This window comes from Anser brachyrhynchus (genome assembly GCF_964034855.1).
Source record: "Anser brachyrhynchus genome assembly, chromosome: 1".
Taxonomy (NCBI): domain Eukaryota; kingdom Metazoa; phylum Chordata; class Aves; order Anseriformes; family Anatidae; genus Anser; species Anser brachyrhynchus.
Genome location: NC_137694.1, coordinates 71609122 through 71632497, shown reverse-complemented (window position 1 = coordinate 71632497; position 23376 = coordinate 71609122). Strand labels below are relative to the sequence as shown.

Here is a 23376-nt window from a genome sequence, read left to right as displayed (position 1 = left end):
ATATTCTTCATCAAATAAGAAGTATGGGAGGCAAAAATAAAAGTATACAGTTCATCCTAGGTAATTTAAACAAGCTGAAACACTTGCTTCAGAAAGGCTAGCACAGCTGTCTTGTGAACGATCAGTTTAACCACAGGAGAACTGGCCTGCTACTCTGTGAGATGGTGTAACTGTATTCTGCAGCATTAGCCGTTGCAAGGTATCAGCGCAGAAGCAGCACAGAAAAGCCATTGCTGCTCTCTGAGGGAGCAGAAGAGGTAGGGTGAACAGGAGCAGGTAAGAGATTTCACAACTGTAACATGGTTGTGAAGTCAGCATTGCTTATGAGTAGCAGTCCAAAGCTACTGGTTCTGTGTCATTCACTGACAGGCATGCATCTGCAGAGAAGGATACGTACCGTAAGGACGAGACTCCTGCTAGCCCTGGCCACAGGGAAGCAGGTCCTCCTGCAGCCAGGTAATGCATGCACCACAGCCAGAGGCGCCCAGAGGCACAGAGGCTCCTTCCTCAACCGTTCTATATAAACAGGTACCATTTCTGATTTTATTTCATCATAACATACAGGTAATGCTCATGACACAACAAGACGAGAAACTCGTATCTCTCTGAACCATTTGAACAGCTTCCATACACCAAAAAACATTATATTCATATTGAACATGTACACGTTTCCCCCCCCTCACATCCTCCACTTTGCTCTCCAAACCTCGAAACCATTTCCAGCATTGTTCAGGTATAGGACACCATTTCAGAAATGAAGCAGGGCACCACCCTGCACAGGATATGAATTTAAGGCTTCCTCCTACAGGAAGCTGTCCGCTAACATGAGCCTACAGCTTTGATTCAGTTGGTGACTATAGCTTATTGGAAATCACGAAGAGCCAGACGACCAAATTTCAGTTCCTCAGAAGGAGATTAACCAAACAAAACCCCAACCGTACCTACTTGTGTGTATAGAGAGACAGGAGAGAACACACGTGTGAGTGAGCACAAGACCGAGGAAAACTATCTTTCTGCCTGCGGGGATTTATTTGTGTTTACCCCCGTTAACTGGTTTAAATCAAGTAAGACACAGGCCCTTACTGAAGTCTGGCTGAGAGGAGCACTGCTGAATGGTTTCCATGTGTGTATACACACGCATAGTTGCAATGTAATCACTTTCACTTGGTATGTAAGCGCAGACAAGTGGCAGTACATTTAATGAAAAGCGAAGACCTGACATGCTTTACAGTGTGGTGTCAACCTGTCCCTTGCCCAGGCTACCCTTTCTTCCGGCATTTCACACACACATCACGAACACAGCCTCTGGGTTCAGTTACTCCTGCTGCTGCCTCTCTGTGTGTCATTTGCACTTTTTAGGATCAAGTTAATCAATGCTGTAGTGCTATTTTAAACAGTCCACTGTAGGAAATTAAGTCACATCCTAGCCATAAAACAAAACAATGACAAAATCTTCTCCATTTTTCAATACAGTAAAACCTGAGATTTGAGTCACAAACTAGCTACACTTACAGTAAAAAACAAAACAACAACAACAAAACATAACCCAAGTTGCTGACTTGAATTAGGGCTTGACAATTTTTTTTAAAAGCTGTTGGCCAGGTATAAGTATTTGTTTCATTTGATTTATAATTTTCAGCTGCCTGCACTGGACAAAACAATATAGTGTGTCCCGTTCCCCCCCCCCCCATATGCATGTGCTGAGGGGCCCTGGGGAAGACCTAGATAACGTGTGCAGCTTCCATCCATGTACAAGAGGGAAGGCTGAAGCTTTGCGTTGTGCCTCTGGACCACTCCTTGCCTACCGTAAACCTCTTACAGCAAGACACACACACGTAACAGTTTGCGAAGCGGCAGCCAACACACCACAAGACTCACAAGCTGGAGGGGAAGCAGTTGGTTCACTGTCAAAAACAACACAAGGAGGGCTGTGCCTAATCTCCCATGGAACACCCCTGCTGGCAGCAGGGAAGGCACCTCCTCGCGCTGGCATAGCCTCTAGGCTGGTGTAGATCAGAGAGCAGAGCACTGGCCAGCCGCAGCACAGCTAGGAGCATCTGCAGCCAAATCATTCATCAGCACGCTGGGAAACCGAGACCCTAAACTGGGACGGAGGACAAAAGCCAAAATTAAAGTTCTTTTGGATCTGCAAGCGCAGAAGGTGAGCAGGCTTTCCATTAAAGCTGTCTCTTCTCAACCCCTCTTTCTTTCACACCACATCATGAGATGGGACGCTGGAGTTCCCTTTCTGTTTTCCCTGGACAGCTGAACAGACCTCTCTTTCTTGGATGAGGTCAGCAAACGTAAAACCTCGATCCTCACAGTTTGGGTGAGGATGTTGGAGAGGGTGTGGGGTGTGGAGGGGGTAGGAAAAAACCAACAAACCTGAATTGCCCCCACCGCACAACCGATTGGAGCTGCGTATGAAGAGTAGTTCCTTAACAGTACTGCTCAGTTTTGAACAAAAGCCCGTCCCACCAAGGCTTACAACTAATTTTTGCTTTAAAAAACAAAACAAACAAACAAAAAAACTTTCAAGAGCCATCTATTGAATTGGCAATTGGCAAGAGGAGGAATTTGTGGTATTGTATCAGCTGCTTCTCTTGCACGTAGCGCTAAGGATTAACCACTCCGTTATAGCTTGGAAGCAAAAGTATCCCTCTCCCAGAAGCCAGCTAAATATCAGAAAAAAAATACTGCTTATTTTATATTTCAAAAGACTGGGGGTAATGGTCATAAGTATGGTTCATTTGTCTTTCTGAAGAATTGCTAGTAAGCCAACTGAAACACTTGTGCGTAGACAGCTTTAAAAAAAAATCTAATGTGGCTTGTCATTGCTTGTTCACATTGCTTACGAACTACCTGCATCTGGCAGCCATAAAGCCCTAGTTTATTTTTTATATTTTTGAGGTACTGTTTTTTTTTCTCTGAAGCAGCTCTCTAGCAAATCACCTAAAGCCTATCCATTAGAACAATAGTTACACCACTATTTACATTTGCCTGAACTGTATTTTCAGACCAGCCTTGCTGTAACCAGTCCCTACTTCCTTTGGAATCACTCCCAGTCTCCTTTCTTACAGGAAAATCATCTCCCTCCAGAGGTTGGCTCAGTGTCAGGGCTAAGGTGCACTGGTGAAGACTTGGGGCATGAGGAAGGGAGAATAAAACTAGCTTTGATGGGTAGAAGCATGTTTCAGTGGAACCAGAGATATGGTTTGATACCACGAGAGTTTCCTTTTTGGAAACACTGAAAGGATGTGCAACCCATTGCATGTAAATTGCTTCCTCTGTCAGGGAAAAAAATCTTTGAAATGTTCTGCCCTTCTCCAGGAAAGGGGAGGAGAAAAACCCAACAGTGCACTTGGTCTCCTCGTGCAGACGCTCACTTGTCATTTCCTCGCTGTATTAATCTAGTCACTGCGTTCACAGTGAAGCCCCACATTTCCTCCCTCCCCACCTTCTGCGTGATGTTTGTTCTTTTCAGATTTATAGGGACCTCTTAAATGCTGGGGGAGCAGCCTGGAGGGGGAAGCAAATCCCATACAGTCACGCGAGTCTGCTGCTCCTCAAGACACTTCAATGATTTCCATGCTGCCTGAAAAGCTTGACTGACTGCCCACTTTCCCCAGTTCTTCTCTGGATCTGTTGTCTGACATGATGCTTTCCCCAAACTCCATCTGGCAGCTTCTGCGCTTAAACTGCTTCTCAAAAGAGCTTTCCTCATGCCAGCTACGCCTGGAGTCACCTCGGTCACCCTGCTTTGGCCTCCTGCGCACAGCACAGGCTTGGTCACAGCCTGTGGGCAGCTGACTACAGCTGTAGGCAGAGTACGCAGCGCTGTTCCCATAGATGGCAGAGGCAGAGTAGAAATGCGAGGACTCAGCTGCAAAATACCAGCTGTTGGTGAGGGACGGAGCTGACGTGTGAGGAGCCAAGATGTCCGAGTGCCAGCCTTTGAGGCCCAGCCCCGCAGCAGACTTCGCCAAATGCTGCTGGCTGGTGGAGAGCCCAAACAAGAAGTTTGTTCGGTAGTTGTCTTCCACGCTCCCGCTCCGGTGGAGGGGGTACAGGAGCGACCGCTGAGTGGCGGCACTGCTGCCAGCTCTCCCCACGTGCTGCCGTTTGCTCTGGCTGTCCAGCTGCCAGGTATTCTGGGGTTTCTTGGGAGGGTCTGCTTCCTCTTTATCAGGGCTGGCTTCGGGGGTCTGCTCTGAGACCTCCTGCACTGGGGAGAACTGACACAGCTTGCTGCTGCCCTCTAAAGCAGTCGCGTGTTTGTAGTATTCCAGGGTGTCTTCGGAAGAGGCAAAGCCCTGAACGGATGCAGTCACACAGCTGCTGCTGGCTGAGTAGGATACGGATTTGATATCCAAAGAAAAGGAGCGCTTCAGCCGGCTACTGTCTTCCACCTTATCTAGGGAGACGTGCAGTCCGTTTATGCCCTGTACCAGCGGGCCATCTTCCAGGGAGGGCAAGTGTGCGCATGACATGCTCCCGGAGTCCATGGGCTTCTGTTCAACGATCTCAGAGGTAGCAGTAATGCAGAGCTGATTAGTGGAGAGGTTGCTGTGCCCTCCTTCTGGGACCAGTACATGCTCGCTGCTCTTCTCCAGATGTAGAAGTGTCAGCTTACTGATATGTCCAGGCTGACCACTCTGGTTCTTGATCTTTTTCTCAAAGTCCAAAAGTTGGCCCAGGAAGTTGAAGTTGGGAGAAATGGTTGGCCTCTTTTCTTTCACAAATCTGCAAAGAGGGGAAAAACAAAAGAATTACTTTAAGAATTTGCTGCTTAGACCTGAAATAACATTCACATCATTCTAGGGTTAACGGCCTAATCTTAACTAGTCAGGATGCTTGGATAGAGGTTCTGGCAAGCACAGGTAACATGGATGGAAAAAAGGGCAGCTTTTAAGCAAGATAATGCTGGATTCTCTCAACTCTCCTCATAGTTTACTTAAAGGCAGCTAAGAATGGGAAAAAGAAAGCATTCTTTTTTACCTCTTTGTGATGGCTACAGCAAGGTTTGAGGAATTATTTTTTTTCCACATTGCCATTGCTACCTTGGTCTGACTGAATTTAAGAGCTCCTCAAGTTTTCTGAATAGCATCAAAGCAGAAAGCAGGCCACCTTTCCCACTCTTCAAGGGCAGAAATCCCATATCTTTTCACCGTTCTCTTTCATGTCGTTATTACAGTTAGTGCTTCCTATCCTGTTTTACCTTTGTCAGGTAGATTGCTCTGATATATGCTGACCTTGCACAGCAAATGCCAGTCATTTCTACCCTGTTACTGCTATTGACTGCTGATATGATCATCAAAAAGAAACATAAAAAGAAGCAAATGCAGCATTAAAACAAAAACATCTTCTACAACTCTGCACGTGTCCAACAATAAAAAGGCAACAGTATAACCAAATCAGTACAGAAGTTAATGTACTCTCCAGCCCTGTAGGAAGCAGCCTGACTCTCATACATGGGCCAGTCATGAACTTACTTATTCAGCTGAATACAGACAAGATGCAATACATACTTAAAAATGTTTCCCTGAATCAGGACTTCAAATGAAAGAAACATTTTAATGTTACAAGTCATGTCATGTACTTCAAAGTTAAATACAAAAACAGACTTTTTGCTGGTCTGATTTGTAAGATAGCTAAAGTACATCTTTTTCTATCTGTAAAAGAGAAGCTGCCCAAATCCTGCCCCCTCTGTGTTTTGTTTTGTGTTTTTTTTTTCTTTTTTCAGCCATTCCTGGAACTATAAAGGTGCCAGATGACAAGGGAATTAACAAGGGAAGAGACCTTGAAGAGCTAAACCCTAGTACAAACACGCAAATAATGTATGACTGAGACCTACTACAAACACACATATAATGTATCACTGAGAAAATTAAATGTTATTAAAGGCAGAAAATCTCTCTGGGGATGTGTACAAAAGGTGAGTGTGCAGTTATTAAAAATGGCATGAGAACAATTCTGAAGTGTACTCATGCATATATGTATACACTAGCATAAATGCAAGCAAGCACATGACAAAAGAAAAGGAATTCTTGGACATTGCCAAACAACTTCAATGACACCTAGCTTTTTAAACACAACAGGCACTGTTCTTTTCTGCTAACCATCTGAATAGCTGATGTTATGACCTGCAAGAGCAGATTGCACAAAATGATGGTGGAAACTTCCACTATGAAGTGCAACCCTGTTCCTTCAGCTTTCTCTTCCTCTCACCCCAAAATATGGGAGGGTCTTAACTTTAAAACTATCTTTTTTAACTATGAAAAGGGATCCAGAAAGTCTCCTAGACCCCTGCAAAGTTGTAAGGCTTTGCAAACTTTTTCATTTCAAAATGCACTTTCTAATTAAAAAATGTACATAACATTTGATTTTGATACTTGTTTCCCTTGTATAGCCCACTGTACAAATAAAACAGATTAAAAAAAGCGTATTTCCTCAGATCTTTCACTTCAAGTAAAAAATAAAAAGGTGACATTAAATGTTAAGTGTCAGACATACATTTTATCAAATGTCTTTCATTTATTCAGAAAAAAAAAGTATTTTTCTTTTAAGCTTTTCCAGCAAAAGATCCCAAACCAGTAAGTAAACTGTGCTGCAGACTGTTCTCACTAAGTCAGATCAAAGAAAATCAGATCATAGTAAAATAAAATCAAAGTTTCCAGTAGTTATTCAGCATCTCCAGTACAAAGAGAAAAAAGGCCAAGGATGATTCATCTTCCACACGCAATTCACACTTCTGGTTAAGAAGCAAACTAGAATTTAATGCAGAGATGTCATGGAAAAATGTGAAGAAGCACTCCTTACTCAGTGAGAGGTTTACTTACACGTGTGCCTTTTAGAAGTATTTGGTACTCTACAGCTCTAACCTCCAGAGCACTACAGCCTGAGATCAGCTAGGCTGTTTGGCAAATCAAGCTCAGACCTCGCAGCCTGTCCATCCATATCCAGCAATTCATCCATAGCATCTCTGCCTGCGTAATTGTGAGTTGTCACCTACGCTTCTTAACCAGCCAAACCTGTTTCATCATACACGTGGAAATTACTGCACAAAACCAAGCACTAGTAGAAATCTTCTACAGACTTGAATGCCATGGGAGACATCTGCAGTTCAGGCATCTCTTGAATTAACTTTTTTCACCACATACATACATACTTGCATTTATTAGCTTAAAAGAAAATGCCCCATGAAAACCATCCCACGCAAGAGAATGTCAGCTGTTCATCTTTCTGTCACCATCACAGTTTTTAAAATGGTGGTAGCAAACACAGTAGTGATTTGGAAGGTACTCCTCTCAACCTGCTCCAGCCCAATTGTTCAAATTGCTTCTGCAAGACATGTCTTATAGAGGTGTGTCAGTGTCAGCTCTGCCAATTAGCCTATAAGGTCTGTCAAGAAGAAAGCCGATGTCTTCTGTGCAACACAGGAACAAAAAGCAGTTTGCCAAATGAAATAGAGAAGTCATGGTAAACTGCAACCAAGTCACCTGGAATGTAATAAAGTGTTCACAATCTAAGTACAGCAATACTGTGATTTGAAAGGTTAAAAAGGTAGGGGTATTTATTCCCCACAAGAATTCTCTAATACCACAAAGAGCTGATACTTCAAAATACTTTCTCCAAGAGTTTTTGTTTGAGCTCATTAGCAACAAAGTTGTTTTCTTAATTCCTATACGTTTCACCTGGAGGCACTTCTTTGAGAGCATTACCAAACTGAAGTCAACAGATCCAGTCTAGCACTTGCTACAAGCAGGATGACAAATATCCTCAGTTCTCTTTCTTTAGCCCTATCCGTTTCATTTTTTCTTTGGCTTACAAGATACTGTTGTGTGTGATGTGTGTGTGCATACAGGTATACACACTCACACTTAATAAGCAGTTTAAATTTAGAGCAAAGACCAACACCAGCATTTTGCAGGTAGGGAATTAACATTAGGTGCACAATGCCTGCACACGACCCCTAATTTCTTTAGGGAGGAAACCTATGTTTAAAGCAAGAGTGCCCAGAGGCCAATGAACTACAGGATAAATAACCTCTGCTTCTACCTTGGCCGTGTAACCTTTTATCACTTTAAAAACAAGCTGACAGGCACAAGAATTAGTATGAAAGGAAATTTTCTCCTTACCTGTAAGCTTCATCTAAGGACATATCCATTCTCTTCATGATGTATGCAATAGCGATTGTGGCAGAGCGAGATATTCCAGCTAAACAGTGGACTAACACGCAACCATTTGATGCTTTTGCTTTTTCTGCATACCAAAGAAATCAGCAGCATTATACCGCAATTAAAAGTTTGCAAGGAAAACAATGTTATTTGAAATTGTTCAGAACTTCCAAATTGGCTGCTAATTACAGATCTCATGGAAGCTTTAAACAAAAAGCACTTACTTTCTCCATCACTGCACTGGGTTTAGAAAAAGCATGCGACTACACACAGAAAACACTGCAGTTACAGCATACATCACTTACATTAACGTGCACATAAACAACCCTATCTAGATTTCTGGGAAAGGTGATTGTTTTTAATTTTATATGCAAGTAAAAAGCAAGTATTCATGATTGAACAATTTGGCCAATTCATCTGTTAGCTCACTGCTTAAAGCTAAAGACAGGATCTGTATGTCCAATTTTATAATTCATTCTCTGCAGGAATGTATCAGGTGTCTACCAGGATGCCAGAAAGCAGAGTTGTGCTTTTAAAAAGGTTTTTTTTTTTTTTCCTGTAAGTGCTGGAACACGCAGCGGCAGAATCTCCTTGTATTATTTTGCTTCTGTACTTATAAAGTGATGGTGATCATATACGCAGATCCTTAGGGTATTTTCATACCACCCAGAAAGCATTCAGGTATCCTCCAGCCAAAATAGGAGTCAGACACAGAGTTATCCAAAAACTGTTTTAGAGAGCCAATATAAAGTTTCTTCTCACCTATAAAATCGACTGATTTATCCAACCAAGGCAAAATCTTCTCACAAAAGCTGTCATTCACTGGCACTCTCAGAAAATGGGATTCCGGAATGAAATCAGGCTTTGGACAGGTATTACTGGCATTTAGTACATAGCCAATATCATTCTGCTGCATCAGCTCCTATGAAAGAGAGAACGATTAAAACTAGAGAAGTCAAACAACACCTTTGGCACATTTCAAAGAGACCACAAACTCAAAACACATAATAAAGCTAAAAAGTAAACTACTGGGGGCATTGTTTGTTGAAAAAGGTGACTTCTAAGCTTTTGATTCTTCAAGCAACTTTTAACAAGACATCCACTATGACCAAATAATATACAGGCTGCAAAGTCCATGTGAACAAAGGTGACATAGAACAGAAATAATGGTAGAATACCCTCTGTTACTATGAAGCATCGCTTCCAAGAGAATGCATTTTTTTTGCTACTTTGGTTTAAATTCTCACCATGCAAGGTGACATAACCAAGTAGTTATGTCACGTATAGTTCGCTGACTTGAATGCATGTTTTCTGGATCACATATCAGAGCAGTTTAAATAATGTGTGGTATTTACTACACAGGTACACTGTGTGTACTTTGCAGTGTGTATGTAGAAGGGATGAACACGCAGAAGTATGTATATGCAGGCATAAATTAAATTTTCAGTGAGAACAATGGACTGAAGGGGAGAAAGGGAATCTCATAGCCATTTGCAGAAGAAAGTGCATCAAATCCACCCTTACTTAACTACATGTTTTATGAAGCAGTTATAAACAGGGAATTTACATAAATCTCTGCTAGTGAGACAAATTTGCTCCGGACAACAAAATGGACAATTGCTCCAAACTTACACCCCAAATCCCTTACGCTAGCATATCCAGAGGAGTATGAAGGTGTGGGTACCTTAAACTAATGAATGTACCTTATACCATAAACATAGACATCCAAGGCGAACAAGAGATGAGCAATTGCTCGCAGAGCAAATTATCACAAATAAAAGTAATTTATCACAAATTTAAATATAAATATATAAACATTATAAATATATATAAATGTATAACATAAATATAAATATAAATAGTTGTGATAAATATAATTTATGACTAACAAATATGATTTGCAGCAGTGGTCCAAAAAAGGGCTGAATGTGTCAAGGTAACTTCTCACCTTTACTGCTTCTGACACTGCTAGTTTTCTAGGTCATACTCCCAGTAAAGCTCAGCTCCTCAGCACTGTCACCAATGTCCCCCTTTTCTGTTCCTTCACATCTCCCCAACTCAAACAGCAAGCTTCCCTCCACACCTGCATGCCTTTTGTAGCCAACACAGTCTCGCCTCCCTTTCCTACATTTAAACTCTCATAAACTGAAAGTTTAAAAGCAGAGCTGTAAGGAAACGTGGGAATTGTTGGAATTAGTCAGAGAGGGATTAGGGTTCTTGGCACAGGAGACCAGTTACCATGGTATCTTACATGTGCTAAGGAAAGCCCCAGAATCTGTGACTGTGCTGAGCCATGTAGCCTTACAACTCTAGGATCCCAACTATTCAACATCAACTTCTGTAAAATAAGCATCTAGTTTAGGCCACTAAGTTGAAATACTAACCCTATACACCTATAGTCACCACTTACAGTCCGAAAGGTAAACAACAAACAACTGAAATAGCAGGTACAAAAGTACATGCAGAGTCTCGAGCCACAGTATGCATAAAAGTCACCCAACCTCTTATACACAAGAGGGAGGCAATGAAGGTATCACTAAGAAATGGACTTTCATGATGCACGTTTGTTCAGGATACAGCTAAGTAGTGCTGGAAAGCTGATGAATTTAGAAAGAAAAGCCTTCTCTTTTTTATTTGTATTATTATTTTGTCTAAAGCGTAAGTGCTGGTGGACTGCATGGTCCAACGATCACAATTCCACAGTTATGTAAGATTTTCAGTGTGGAATTGATTATCCAAATGGGAATTAGAATGTTGCAGATGCCAAGTCTGAAATCACCGAGCCAAAAAAACACCCAAAAATGTGTTAGTACTTGTCTTTGAGACCAAGGCTAAAGAAAGAAGTTATGCTTCCTTCTGTTCTAAAGTATCAATCATTCCCTGCGCAACACACTGTAATATAATAACCATAACAGTGCCTTCATTGTAAGACACCCAAAAGGAAGAAGTGAATTATGATGGGAGGAAGATCCAGAAATCCTAATACTAACAACTTTGTGAAAAGAAGGTAAATGCTCTTTTGTCAGCTTATTTACATTCTATGACTTGTTTAATCTTAAAATTAATGGCACCCTAAAATGTTATTTTGTTCCAGGAAATAAAATCCAGGTCTGGAATTAAAAAAAAAAAAAAAACAGAATAGTTAGGTAAGGAGCAAACCAGAAACTTTTACAACTCTAATGCTGGCACAAAATCTGAGATGTAAGCAGGAGACTCATTCAGGCCCGCAGCCAAACAGATTTTTTATGTTATCCTAACTTTCTGAAAGGACACTGTCAGTCATGTATAAGTCAGATTTTAGTGTGTCTGTCTTTCACAAATCTGAAAATCAACGAAGATTTTCTGTCAAAATACGTACCCTCTTGCCCTGCCATTTGATACTGATAGCCACCAATATATCACACTAAGACCCAACAAGTGAAATGGACTTTTTTGTTAACCAGAGTAAAAGAAAGCTGGTGATGGTGAAAAAGTACACTTTTTGCAAATACATGCATTTAGGTAAAGCAGCACCACTGATCCCCAAATTATTTAAAGAACACATTGAAGAGCCAGACCAGAAATTTCATGAGGTTCTTAGCGTTTCAACTGCAGGAAATACTATAAACATTTTCAGAGTTAAGCATTTAAAAAGAAATCCATAAAGCAAAATCTCCTAATACTTTTCTGAAGCAATCATTAGTTTTCCTCAAGGACACAAACCAAACATTTGTGTTTGCTTATCTTTTATACATCAATCATTATCAGCAGAGACATTAGTGGCAAATAGCATCAGTGTCCCTAAAAGGTCATGCTGCAGGACGATCTATGATCAAGACAAATGTTTCTCCCCCCCTGTACTCAGAGATAAGCTTCTAAAGATTCTGAAAAGATTACCTCATCTTGATAGGCTATGCTGAAAATTCACATCTCTAAAGCATTGAATTTAACTACATTGCAAATAAAGACTTATTTTTGCAGGTATTTTTGAGACATTTAGATTTCAGAGAAATGAGTATGTCTGGGCAATAGGAGGAATAACAGGACCTCACAGCATTCAAAAGCAAAAGTAAGGTGAATGTATACAACTATATTTTGCAGTGTTGGGAATCTTACTGGAATATTTTAGAAAGTTATTTTTAAAAATCTGAACTTGAATTAAAAAAAAAAAACAAACACATTTCAGTCTTCACAGAAAGTTGACTTCGTATCTTCAGTAACTGACAAAGCAGCAAGGCCATTAAGCTGAAGCATGCAAACTTAGCCACTTACCATCTTCTTGACTGTCATAACAGAGACAGAACTCTGCTTCTGATCACTGGTTTTTGTTTTTCACCCTTCCCTTTTCAATATTCTTCACTTTTCATACCAGGTATTGGTAGTTCTGAGCACTCCATGTATTGGGAGACATCCTCCTTGCTTTTCCTAAAACCCTTGCATAGGATCTAGGCTTTCCAAGAAGCAAGGAGTGTGGAAGAAAGAGCAACAGCAAACACAAGCCACCTGGAGCACCTCACTGCCCTTAGCATTTCTAGAATCCTCATTTCTAACTATCACTAACTTTGAGTTGAATCAAGAAACTATTAAGGATCAGGAAACTGGGAGTTGCCAATTGCAGTGAAAGCATCAAATTCGTTCCCAGATGCAGAAATCTTCATTTGTTCCCACAGCTTCTTTAAGTTAATAAAGGTATCACTATTTAAGATGAGAGCCATTTAAGATTTTCCACGCGCAGACACCAAAACTGAAGACATAAATTATGAAGACACTACGGTCTACTTCCGTGCAGTGAACAAGTAACATGCTCAGAATAAAGAATTGCCTGTGACTTGTTTTAAATAAGAAGAAAAATGTGCAAGCCACAAGCAGATCTGAAATCATAAAATGCGTATTTGTCCTTAAAACGGTTAAGAAATGCATGAGGTCAAGAAGTGCAAATTTGAACAATTCCCCCATTAATTCTAAAGTTTCTGAAGCTGCAGAGCTTCCTGCTATATGACGGACACGTGCTGAAATACTATCAGGGTTGTAAATGAAAAGGCATGAGACACCTCACCAGGTCTAAACTCTCCTACAGAATGCTCTGCCATACTCAGGGCTTACCAGTAGCAGTTGTAGTAGTTGTAGTAGTTTCAGACTCCTCCACCCCTATAGTGAAATTCCTGACTACTGCTACCACTTGGTTTCCCTTTCTGGTGAGGCACGCGTACTGTGTCTGCGCGTAACACCTATTTATAGGCACTGATTTACTGCAAGTAACGTGAAAGCCTCTTTCATTCCTAAGACTATTCACTAAAGAGCTACAGCACTGGAGTTCTATTCACATCCCCAAACGTCCCTGGCCCTACAGAAGAATAAGAGACCCCACCACTCCGAGTGGGGCTTAGGATAGCACTTATCATTAACATATTGAAACAAACAGCATAAAAGCATCTAATATTCTACCACTTAACACAGATTTCTTTTTTTTTTTTTTTTTTTTTTTTAATTCACTTGGTATTTTAATCTACCTGTTGCCTTTTGTGTGGGGACCACAAATTACTTTTGTGGTATGAAAATTGCCTTGACATCCATCATATGTGAATCAGTTCTGAATTGTTGACTCACTACGTAGCAACAAAGATGTTGAAGATTTTAAAGGCCAAGGTAAATCCATTGAGTTTATGAATATGATCTAATTATAGGACTATTAGGATAGTTCCAGTCTTAGGCTTTATACATGTATAAAAAAACATATATGTAAGTGTTTAGAGAAAATACTGAAAGACAATCTTTATTTCATCCCACTAGAACTATTAACATAATTGTATGAATATGCAACACACACCAAAACAAACCAGTTGGTGCTATACACAGTAAACTACCTGACCTACTGTAACGGCTGATTTAATAGCATGCTGTTGGTTGGTAGGTTACTGAGGAAGTTATCATATTATCTTCTCCAGGAGGAAGGAGAGAGATCAATTATCCTATTAGATGACATGTGGATTCATTATGTGGACTGTATATCATTAGTTCTTGCCTAGCTGGCTGCGCATAAAGCTGTGCAAGGCTATCATCTAGATCTACTTTAGATGGTTTTATAGCTGCAATAACGAGGTATAATAGAAGCATGGAAAAAGACACATGGAGATTATATACTCATCCATGTAAACAGCATAACATCCAGAATGCTCACCTTGTTGAGGACGTCCCGTTGGCACCCGAGATAGAGATGAGGCAGAATCCTGGTTGGGCCAACATTGGAGACAGGTAGACAGGGCTGAGAAATGCATGTAGGGACAAGCGTGGATTTTCCTTCACAGAGACCAGGGAAAGAGCTGGAGAATTCAGCAAATCCACCTGTAAGAGGCACAGTGTGCATTACTGACAAGCATTGTGGAAGGCATCAGTGCCCATACCAATTCTCAAAAAGCAGCATTTGTTGCATGAGATGGAGAGGCATTAAGGGGCCAGCAGAGGAACTTGTACAGCTATAGGCACACCTCTCCCAGAGGTACCCTAAGTGTGCAGAACCATTTGTCAGAACACAAGGCCTGTTTTTGTCTTCCCACTCTGGTTGGAAAGCTTGTTTGTTTCTCTCTCTCCATTCCTCAGATTTTGATGCTTCTTCTGATTCAAAAGGACATGTGGAAATGAGAATTTTAAGACAAAACAAAAACCCGCAACACCCACCACATACCTTTGCCTTTCTGCTTCAGCAAATTGTTTTCTGAACAATTCCTTCTCCCATATTAGGTCTATAATTAGCCTGCATTAAGGAGAAGTCATGTATTCTCAATTGGTAAGAGCATCAATATGTAGTTATTAATGTTTGCTTTTAGAATCCTGCATTATTATTTTCTACACTGCTCAGAAATAACATATTTCATTCAACACACTGCAAGAGGCTTCACGTTTCAAAACCACACCAAGCTAAGGCTTCTCCATTCCAAGAGTGGCAGGTGAGGCAGAGGGTGACTACAGGGGAAGGTGGGCACGGGAAGATGTGAAGATTAGCCATGGATTCTCCTAGCAAACTAGCCCCTCTGTGCTCCCTTTACTGCTAGGTGGTTCTTCATTTGCAGTAGTTAGGGCATTAGGCCCTATCCATACTGTAGTTCCACAACATTTTCATTATAATTTGCCACCCCTGCATTAGGCTGAGACTGCTGCAGACACAAATACGTAACACACACAGCTCAAGCTCCATTTCCTTTTCTTGCTTTGCCACATGCCTGTTTCCCTCCCACTGCAAGAGCTATGTTATAAATCTCAGTTACTGACTGTGGTCCAACCAGCGCTACCCACAGTTAAAGAACAAAACCAAACAGACCTCCAGCAACTGACTTACACCTCAGCTAAACATGTTCTCACACAAATTAGCTAGCTTTTGACAAACTAGCAGAACTCCAAGCTCAGTTCATTCACATACTTCATCTAGTCTGAAGAAGAACTGTAGGCAGCTGCTTAAATCAGTATGTTACAGGCTTTTTTGGACAGTTTTCACCATGTAATAGCCAATTAGTAAGGATGAGAGGCACAAAAGAAAGTCAAAGTCCCCAGCTATTTCCTTACATTAAAAGCACAGAGACAAGTGGAACTGTAAGTGGAGGAAGAGTAATTATAACCTGTGCAGAACAAGACACCTTTTTATCATCAAGGAAGAGAAGTATTAATGTGCTAAATCTGCCAAATGCTATGTTCTGTAGTATTACAGTTTGAAGACTTGAATTAAAATTATTCAGCAATAAGATAATGTACTGTTCTGTCAAGGCTTGCATTACCATTGCCTGAATTATGTCTATTCTTTGGATTTTAAACTCTGTATCTTTATTAAATGTAGAAAAAAAAAACAAGGTAATAGCCATGTGTGTAATAACCCATTTTATCTGATAAACAAAGAAGCCAGCAAGCAGTTTTCAGAACAAAAGCTTTTTGAGCAGTAGTTCTTGTTACAGTCTCCTAACTGAAAAAAATCACTTGTCTTTAGTGTTAGATAAGTGATTTTAGATAACTAGGACAATGCTTGTCTTTGGAAACATCATAAGACAAAATAGCTGTAATTTACTGTAGGAAGGTTTTTTGTATTTTTTAAAATCAATCTTCATGTCATATTTATACAGATTCCTTTTTATTGTTCAATCTGTTAGAACGAGAAAAGAGAAAACATTGTAAATTTGCAGTGTAATTGAAGAATCTCTGATCATTTCACGAATTCCAGTTAACTACCGCATGCCTTGAGTCGTTTAAAACCTACTTGAGTCAACTACCACCACCACAAACAGCTTTTGTACAAGCAGCAGGCCTGGAAGAGTAGAGCATGGCAGATCTACCTGGGTTACATGAAGAGAGATCGGGAAGCCTGCTAAAAACAGTAATACAAGAAATCCCTTGCTTTAAAAAGAAATGCAAAATCTCAGAGAACTGAAGAGACTTGGCAGAGAAAGGCATTTATATATAGCAGAGGGAGCTTTTTCATGAGGGGGACCAACTACTGCCAAGGCAATAATACAAGAGTCTTAAGAAGGAGAAGGTGCAAAATAGGTGCAGAAATTCTTTTTGTCTTGCCCAGTATACTCCTCAGCTGCATAAATTAAGGGTGCAGGCTGGTTTCAGAACTTCAGCAAGGTGTACCCACCACCTGAAGCATGGAGCACATGCTTCTGCACAAGCTGGCACCAGAAACTCACCACGCTGCGTCTCAGGTGCATTACTCTCCAAAGTCCCAAAGATGGCCAGTACTGCTTTTCAGGAGCTGAACTGTGAGATGTTTTTCCATGCCAGAGAGCAGACAGCCCACACCCATCAAAAGAGCAAAGCAAAGGGGCAGGTCTGGGACCCAGTCAGATACAAGAAAGCTGAAGAGCATGGGCCCAAATGCAGAAATCTGAGGCTGGTTTCAAAGGCAATCAAGTGAATGCAAGAGTTCTGCTCATACCATCCTGCTTTACACCTCCACACCTGTTCCTGTCTGTATAAGCCATGAGCATGGACACTGCTTGTTTAATATATCAATCAAAAGACAAAAAGTTTTCAAAATAATTATCTCACACTGTTGCTGAATTCTCTTAGTTATGGCATAAGAATTTCCCTGTTCTTCAGGAAGCAAGCTTAGAATTTTTAGTCACTACATGCCTTAGATAAATTTTATGGAAGATGTGGTAACAGAGCCCAGCAGTTCCTTGAGGGACTGGTGGAAGAAAGGAAAGAGTAAGATCAATCTTTGGTTTCATTTGTTCACTCTTTATCTCTTGGTAAAGTTGTTGGCTGCTATCTGGAGCCTTTCTCACACAAAGTGACTCTTGTTCCTTACAAAGAAGTAGCACAAGCAAAGAAGAGGTTTTATATTTGTAATTTCTAATGTCTTTGTGAAGAAGGCTACATGGGCATGTTTTTGTTTTGTATTTTAATTAGGAACCTTCCCATATAGATACAGATTGGTCTCACTTCTGCATGAGTACTGCAACAAAAGTTAAGAAAGATGCTAATATGCTTAAAAACTGAGGTTTGGGGAGATGGAACCCATGCTTTGTCATTATAAGCGTAAGGAACACTTTTTTTTTTGTTGTTTTTTTAGGAATTTGGTAATGCAAGATTGAAGTGATTCAAGATTAGATGCTTCAACACTTCCTCTAGGACATTCATCCCTACAAAGTCATCCTTCTTCTTTCTACACACACTTTCCTAATAAAATGTTACTTTACTGTCCTTACAACATCAACTATAACCACAAAATTCTCACATCAAGTACTTCTGACGTTGTGTTGTTACCTGACTATCTTTCCTCATGCTCCCAAGTAAGCCCTTATTTCCTTTGCACATATTTTAACCTGGTATTACAGATTAGCCCCCAGTTCTCTAAGTAGGATCAATGACTTCAGGATCATTGACGTCAGAAAGGATGCAATCGGTATCTTGTTTCAAATATTAATCCATCTTCCCTGCCATCTTCTGTATTCATTTCAAAAAAGTTAGTAGCTTTTCAACAACTCTGCCTTTGATTTATGGCACTCACAGTAGAAAAAACATATTCTAGATAGATGTGTGTTGAAAAATGGCTTAAAAAAAAAAAACAACACACACACAAACAAAACCCACCCCAACAAAACACTCATGTATGCATCCTGCTAAACTACTGATGACCTCCAGTGTAACATAGTATATCAGGGATCTGGAATGACAGCATCCACTGAGCTGTCATTTCATTATGAGACTAACTTCCATTTTAAAGAGCTGCTGTCATCTCCATTTGCTTGCACTGACTTACAAAATATGCATATAGCGTGTACGTGCATATATGCATATATACACACACATAATACAATTCTATATAGTTATATTTAAAAAATAATGGCACCTGAAAATGTATAGGAAAAAAAAGATTCTTATTTCATCTTTCTGTTTTCTAACACAGATCGTAACCCACATTAATCTCCAAAGCAAAAATCAATGTACAGCCTACATGAAGAACCTCTTATGAGAAAAGTACTTCAACCATGCAGACTACCTGTCCATTTCTGCTGTAAATGAAGCAGACAGTCCTCAAAAAACAAACTTTAAGCATTTGGAGAATGAACTCAGTGTACAGATTGGAACACAGAATAGCAATCTGAGCCTTAAAAGAAAGATGAGGCTGGTTTAGCTTCAGATTTCACAATTTGAGGATGCTTTGCATCAAGGCAAATTTTATATTTATCGCCCTAACTACCTCATTTGGAACAGGGCTACTGGCAGCACTGTGCTGTTTGTTTAGTAAGAGAAAATGCACTTTTTTTCCCGGAGCTAGCTTCTGAACAACACCCTTTCTCCACCATGACTCCAGCCCCTGCAAATGGTAAATCAATCACAAGGGCATGTTGAAACCATGGGGAAAAAAAATCCCCAGGTCACTAGCAGAGCTACTGTTTTAATAAAGTTCCACTGAAGTCTTTGATAAATGTAACTGGGCCCTGATCCTAATCTCCTGGGCGAGATCTAAGAAATCTCACTCGCTTTGCAGTGCCTCAATCAGAAGGGTATCCCCTCCCAGCTTACAATATCTGGCAGGCTGTTCTTTCTAGTCTTACCAACCAGTCCAATTGCCAAATATACAAAGGACTGGAAATAGATAATTGACAAATAACTCAGAAATATTCTCTCTTCAATAGCTTCTGAAATCATATGGGTTGTGTGCCTTCTTGATGGTAAAGCTGGACTGAAAGAGCTCTGCACTCTCTTATTCAACCACTTATCTGTTTTGAAGGTTGTGGGCAGAGGATAGAGGAAATGAGACAACTTTTACATATTATACATATATCTTAAAAATTTTGCTTGTTTAAAACAAACAAACAAAAAAACTCTCCTTTCAACAAAGCTTTTGAAGTTTCTCACTCTACTTCAGCAAACCAATCTGGTATCGATGAGTTAAATGGAAGGCTCTTCCATCACCATTAATGCAATAGTTTCACTATATCCAAAAAAAACTTGCTGACCAAGCAGGATTAGCAGCACAGTGCATCTCCTTCTTCACTTTTAAATAGGCAGTTGTTTCTGGTCATGACTGCACATACGTAAGTCATCATATCCTTTGGTTGGCAGCAAGTAGCTAGCACAACTCTGTCTTACTTGTACAATAGGCCCTGCCCAAGTCTGAGGAAAAAATCTGTGGGGATGATGACATTATGGGAGCAAATTAAAGCAATATGAGACAGAAGTGATTTTAGACTATATCATGTAATGTATTTTCCAACATGAAAGTAAGAGATACCGAAGTAGCAGTGATAAATTGACTGTGATGTTCAGCTGCTTGTCCTTTATGTTTCTGAGACAAAAGTCAATTAATTTAGTTCTGCTCTATTTTTAGATGATCCATCATCACTATATTGCAAAGTTGTGTATCTGCCCAAAGTTGACTCGGCTCTTGCTTGGGTAGCTTGTTAAAAATGACCAGACTAGCGAAATGATTTCAGTTTTAACTGAGTGACGGGCATCCCCTGGTTGCAGCATGTTGAACAGACTGTTGTACCTTATGTGTTCTAGTGCCGACTTGTTCTGTTCATCACTTGTGGCTGCACAAGAAGAGTTTCTATGAAACCACGTTAAGGTGCCAAAAGCTGTCGGTGGTTTTGCAGCATAAACCCTTGCGTGTGGCAGACAACCCAACACCTCCTACTTCTTTACAGTAAAGCCTACGTTTCTTGCTTACAAGCTTTCACATCCATTACCAGAAATTTTGCAAGATCAGGTATCCTACTCAATTACGCTGTTGCTATGGTTTTGCAAAGTGGTGACTACAGACTTCCCCTGAATTAAGACACTGCAGTTTTCTAACTGTGTACCGTGTCATGATTACGCTCATCAAGGTAGGATGGTTAAAGGAATCTTGACATCAGAAGTTTCACCTCCCTTCTCAGCCAACTCAGGAAACCAAATAGGGCCAAACCCAGAAGAAAAAATGGATGAAAAAGGGATGAAAAAGTTTCAGCAGACTTCCACAACATAAGTTAGTCTTTATTATAGATTCATTGCATAAATCCTTATATAAATAAATCTCCTAGCTAATGTTGCCAACAGCAGGAAGAAGAGAGGGAAAGAAGATGGGCTCAGGTGGCAACAAATGGTAGCCAGAGAAGTTTTGTTGATTTAGGAACAGCTACCTTCCATTAAGGGAATGGCACCCATCCAGATCCTTATGACTATTTAAACTACCATCAGAGACAAATCCTAAATTAATAAAGAGAAATAACTATTGAGAACCACAAGCATTTACGTTAGCTCATCTGTTTTATTTTACATGGAAACAGACAAGGAGCATTCCACAACGCTGCCAATAGCTATACTGCAGTTGCAGGGACAGTAGTTCTGTAAACCACTAGAGATGGTTTACAAGTGAAAGGGTAGTTATAACAAACAACCACCAACAACAATAACAAAATTAAAAAAAAAGGAGGGGGTTAACACTTAATAGAGGGTTGTGAAGTGCAGATAATATTTAATGCTTTCACCCAATACTCAATAAAACCATTCAAGATAAATAACAACATAATGGAACATAAAACATGGAGAAAAAAGGTGGCTCTTTTCTAGGCTTAATCCATGTTATACTGTTTTTTTTCCCCCTCTCATATTTATGCTTCCTTCAAATAGATGAAGCCACACTAAGAGATGTAACCACCAATCAAAATTTAACTATTACAGGAAACATTCAAGAAGAGATTCTGAATTTAAAAAATGAAAGCTTTTTTTTTCTTTTTTTAGAGAAGTCCAAGTACCTGGGAAATAGATTTAGCATGGGGAAGGAGGCAGAAGGGAGCAAAAACTCCATCTACTAAAAGTCAGTTTTCAAAATTCAAGCTTTTTTCTTCATTCCCATCAACAAACATCCTTTCCTCACACTGACCAAGTTAGTCATCTTTGGCTTTATGGTACTATGGCTAGTCCAGTGAAACATCATCAGTTATTGTGCAGATCAACATCTGCATCTACCCTGCACACTTCCCCCATCCTCTAGCCCAGTCTCCCTTCACTTTCTTGCTCTCCACCTCCCCTAAATACCGTTCTTTTCCACAGGGTGCTGGAAAGAGAGGAGAATGCCATTTTGTCGTCCTACCAGCTTTCAAAGATCACCTTGAGCAGCTCACCAGTGTTTACCCAGCGTACTACATTAAGTGGGCTGTTGGGTGGTTCTAATTACCAGCTGTTAATTTAGCCAAACATTCCTGTTACTGTTACAGTAACATCCATCTCCCCCATCCACACATATTTATTGTCTTTCCTTTGCATGCATGTTGAATGTAACACAGATGTTCCCTCATACTCACATTCATCCTATATCTCAACCTGCACACTATTTATAAGATACAGACAAATCAGTCATGAAGCAATCCTAAAATCTCTTGGAAGTTGCTTTTAAAAGTACTGTTTCAACCACCAATCATGTAATTCCTTACTATTCTCAAAATGCTTTCAGAGATCTGCCCCAGAAGTTTTACCCTTAATCACCTAAGAATAGGTTCTCTTACTAATCAGGTAAGTGCACACTGACAAAGCACAGAACAGAGGCTTGACAACACCTCAGAGATAAGACAGATTAAGGCTGAGTGTTAAAGTAAAGCACAACAGCTGATGTGCCTGCAGCTCTGCAGCGAAAGGGACACATGAAAATAGGGGATGTTCCCGTTAGGTGTAACTGGGTTTTTCTAATGTAACTATCCGATATGGTCACAACTCCTATAAAAAGGAGAGCTCCACAGGTACACAAATCCTAACAGTAACAAACTTAACCAACAAGCTCACACTGCACTTGTTCTAGGAGGATTCATTACTTTACAGTCTTTATAAAGGTGGCCACGAAACAGAAATTGGAATGAAAGAAAGATGAGGAAATGGACAGTTCTTCCTTGGACACATGGACAATGGACACATGACATTGTGTGCTTTCTATGAACTTGTCAGCTAAAGCTTGACAGAGAACCCCATGCAGCTGCCTTTTGTGCCCAGAGCCTGGTAGCAAAGCTGAGGACAAGGGCGGGGGGGGGGGGGTAAAGGTTCAGCTAGAGAAGCATTTGATAACTGAGACAAGGCTCCTGGCCACCTACTCAAACTTTAGAGGCCGACTCTAAAGATGAACAGATTTCCACTTTCAAACTAACCAAATGTGTTTCTTCATCAAGTAATTGGAGCGGCTGCAGAACTAAAGGAGCCCATCTGCCTCTGATGCCAGTCCTGTGGTGGATCCATGGGTGGCTAGCGCAGCCTGAGCTCCAAAGGACTCTTCTCGCACTGCTGGGACCTGCCCAGCACTGCTGCTTCATCACACCAGCAAATCCAGCTCAGCTTGACCCAAAGCTACTTTTTGGGGGAGAACACTAATGTGAGGCTCTCCACTGTGGCAGTGCTCATTTCCATAGGGCTTACAAGAACTGCCATTATTTTTCTCATTTAATTACTCCTTTTGTCAAGACTTACTGAAGCTGACCAACAAGCTTAAATATCTTTTGTGGGTAATAGCAGAGAGACAGACAACATGGCAACTTCTATGAGCTTGGCCTGTGTAAAACTTCAGATTATGCCTATGAAGTGTTTTATATAACATCCCAGTAGGTCCAGCTGGCCCTGCAGCACTGCATGTCTCACTCGGGATGCGCAGGAAGATCCCTTCTCTTGCTCCTGATGTAGAGAGAAGAGGCAGCACATGTCTGTTTTTCAAAGGCCACAGAGTCTGCTGGAAAAGCCCAAGGAAAATGCACACTGGTAACAG

The 23376-nt window shown here is 40.6% G+C and overlaps 1 protein-coding gene across 13 annotated transcripts in view; it reads right to left on the bottom strand.

Moving 5' to 3' along the window:
- Window positions 1-514: 514 nt before the first annotated feature.
- DUSP16 (dual specificity phosphatase 16) overlaps window positions 515-23376 on the bottom strand; it is a 73021-nt gene continuing 50159 nt past the window's right edge. For all 13 annotated transcript variants that reach the window (XM_080572884.1, XM_080572887.1, XM_080572882.1 and 10 more), the window contains 4 exons: window positions 14335-14498; window positions 8940-9099; window positions 8139-8262; window positions 515-4743 (listed from right to left, as the gene is read on the bottom strand). In XM_080572884.1, the coding sequence (XP_080429010.1) occupies window positions 3567-4743; window positions 8139-8262; window positions 8940-9099; window positions 14335-14498 (1625 nt within the window). In that variant the 3' untranslated portion in view covers window positions 515-3566. The remainder of the gene's footprint in view (window positions 4744-8138; window positions 8263-8939; window positions 9100-14334; window positions 14499-23376) is intronic.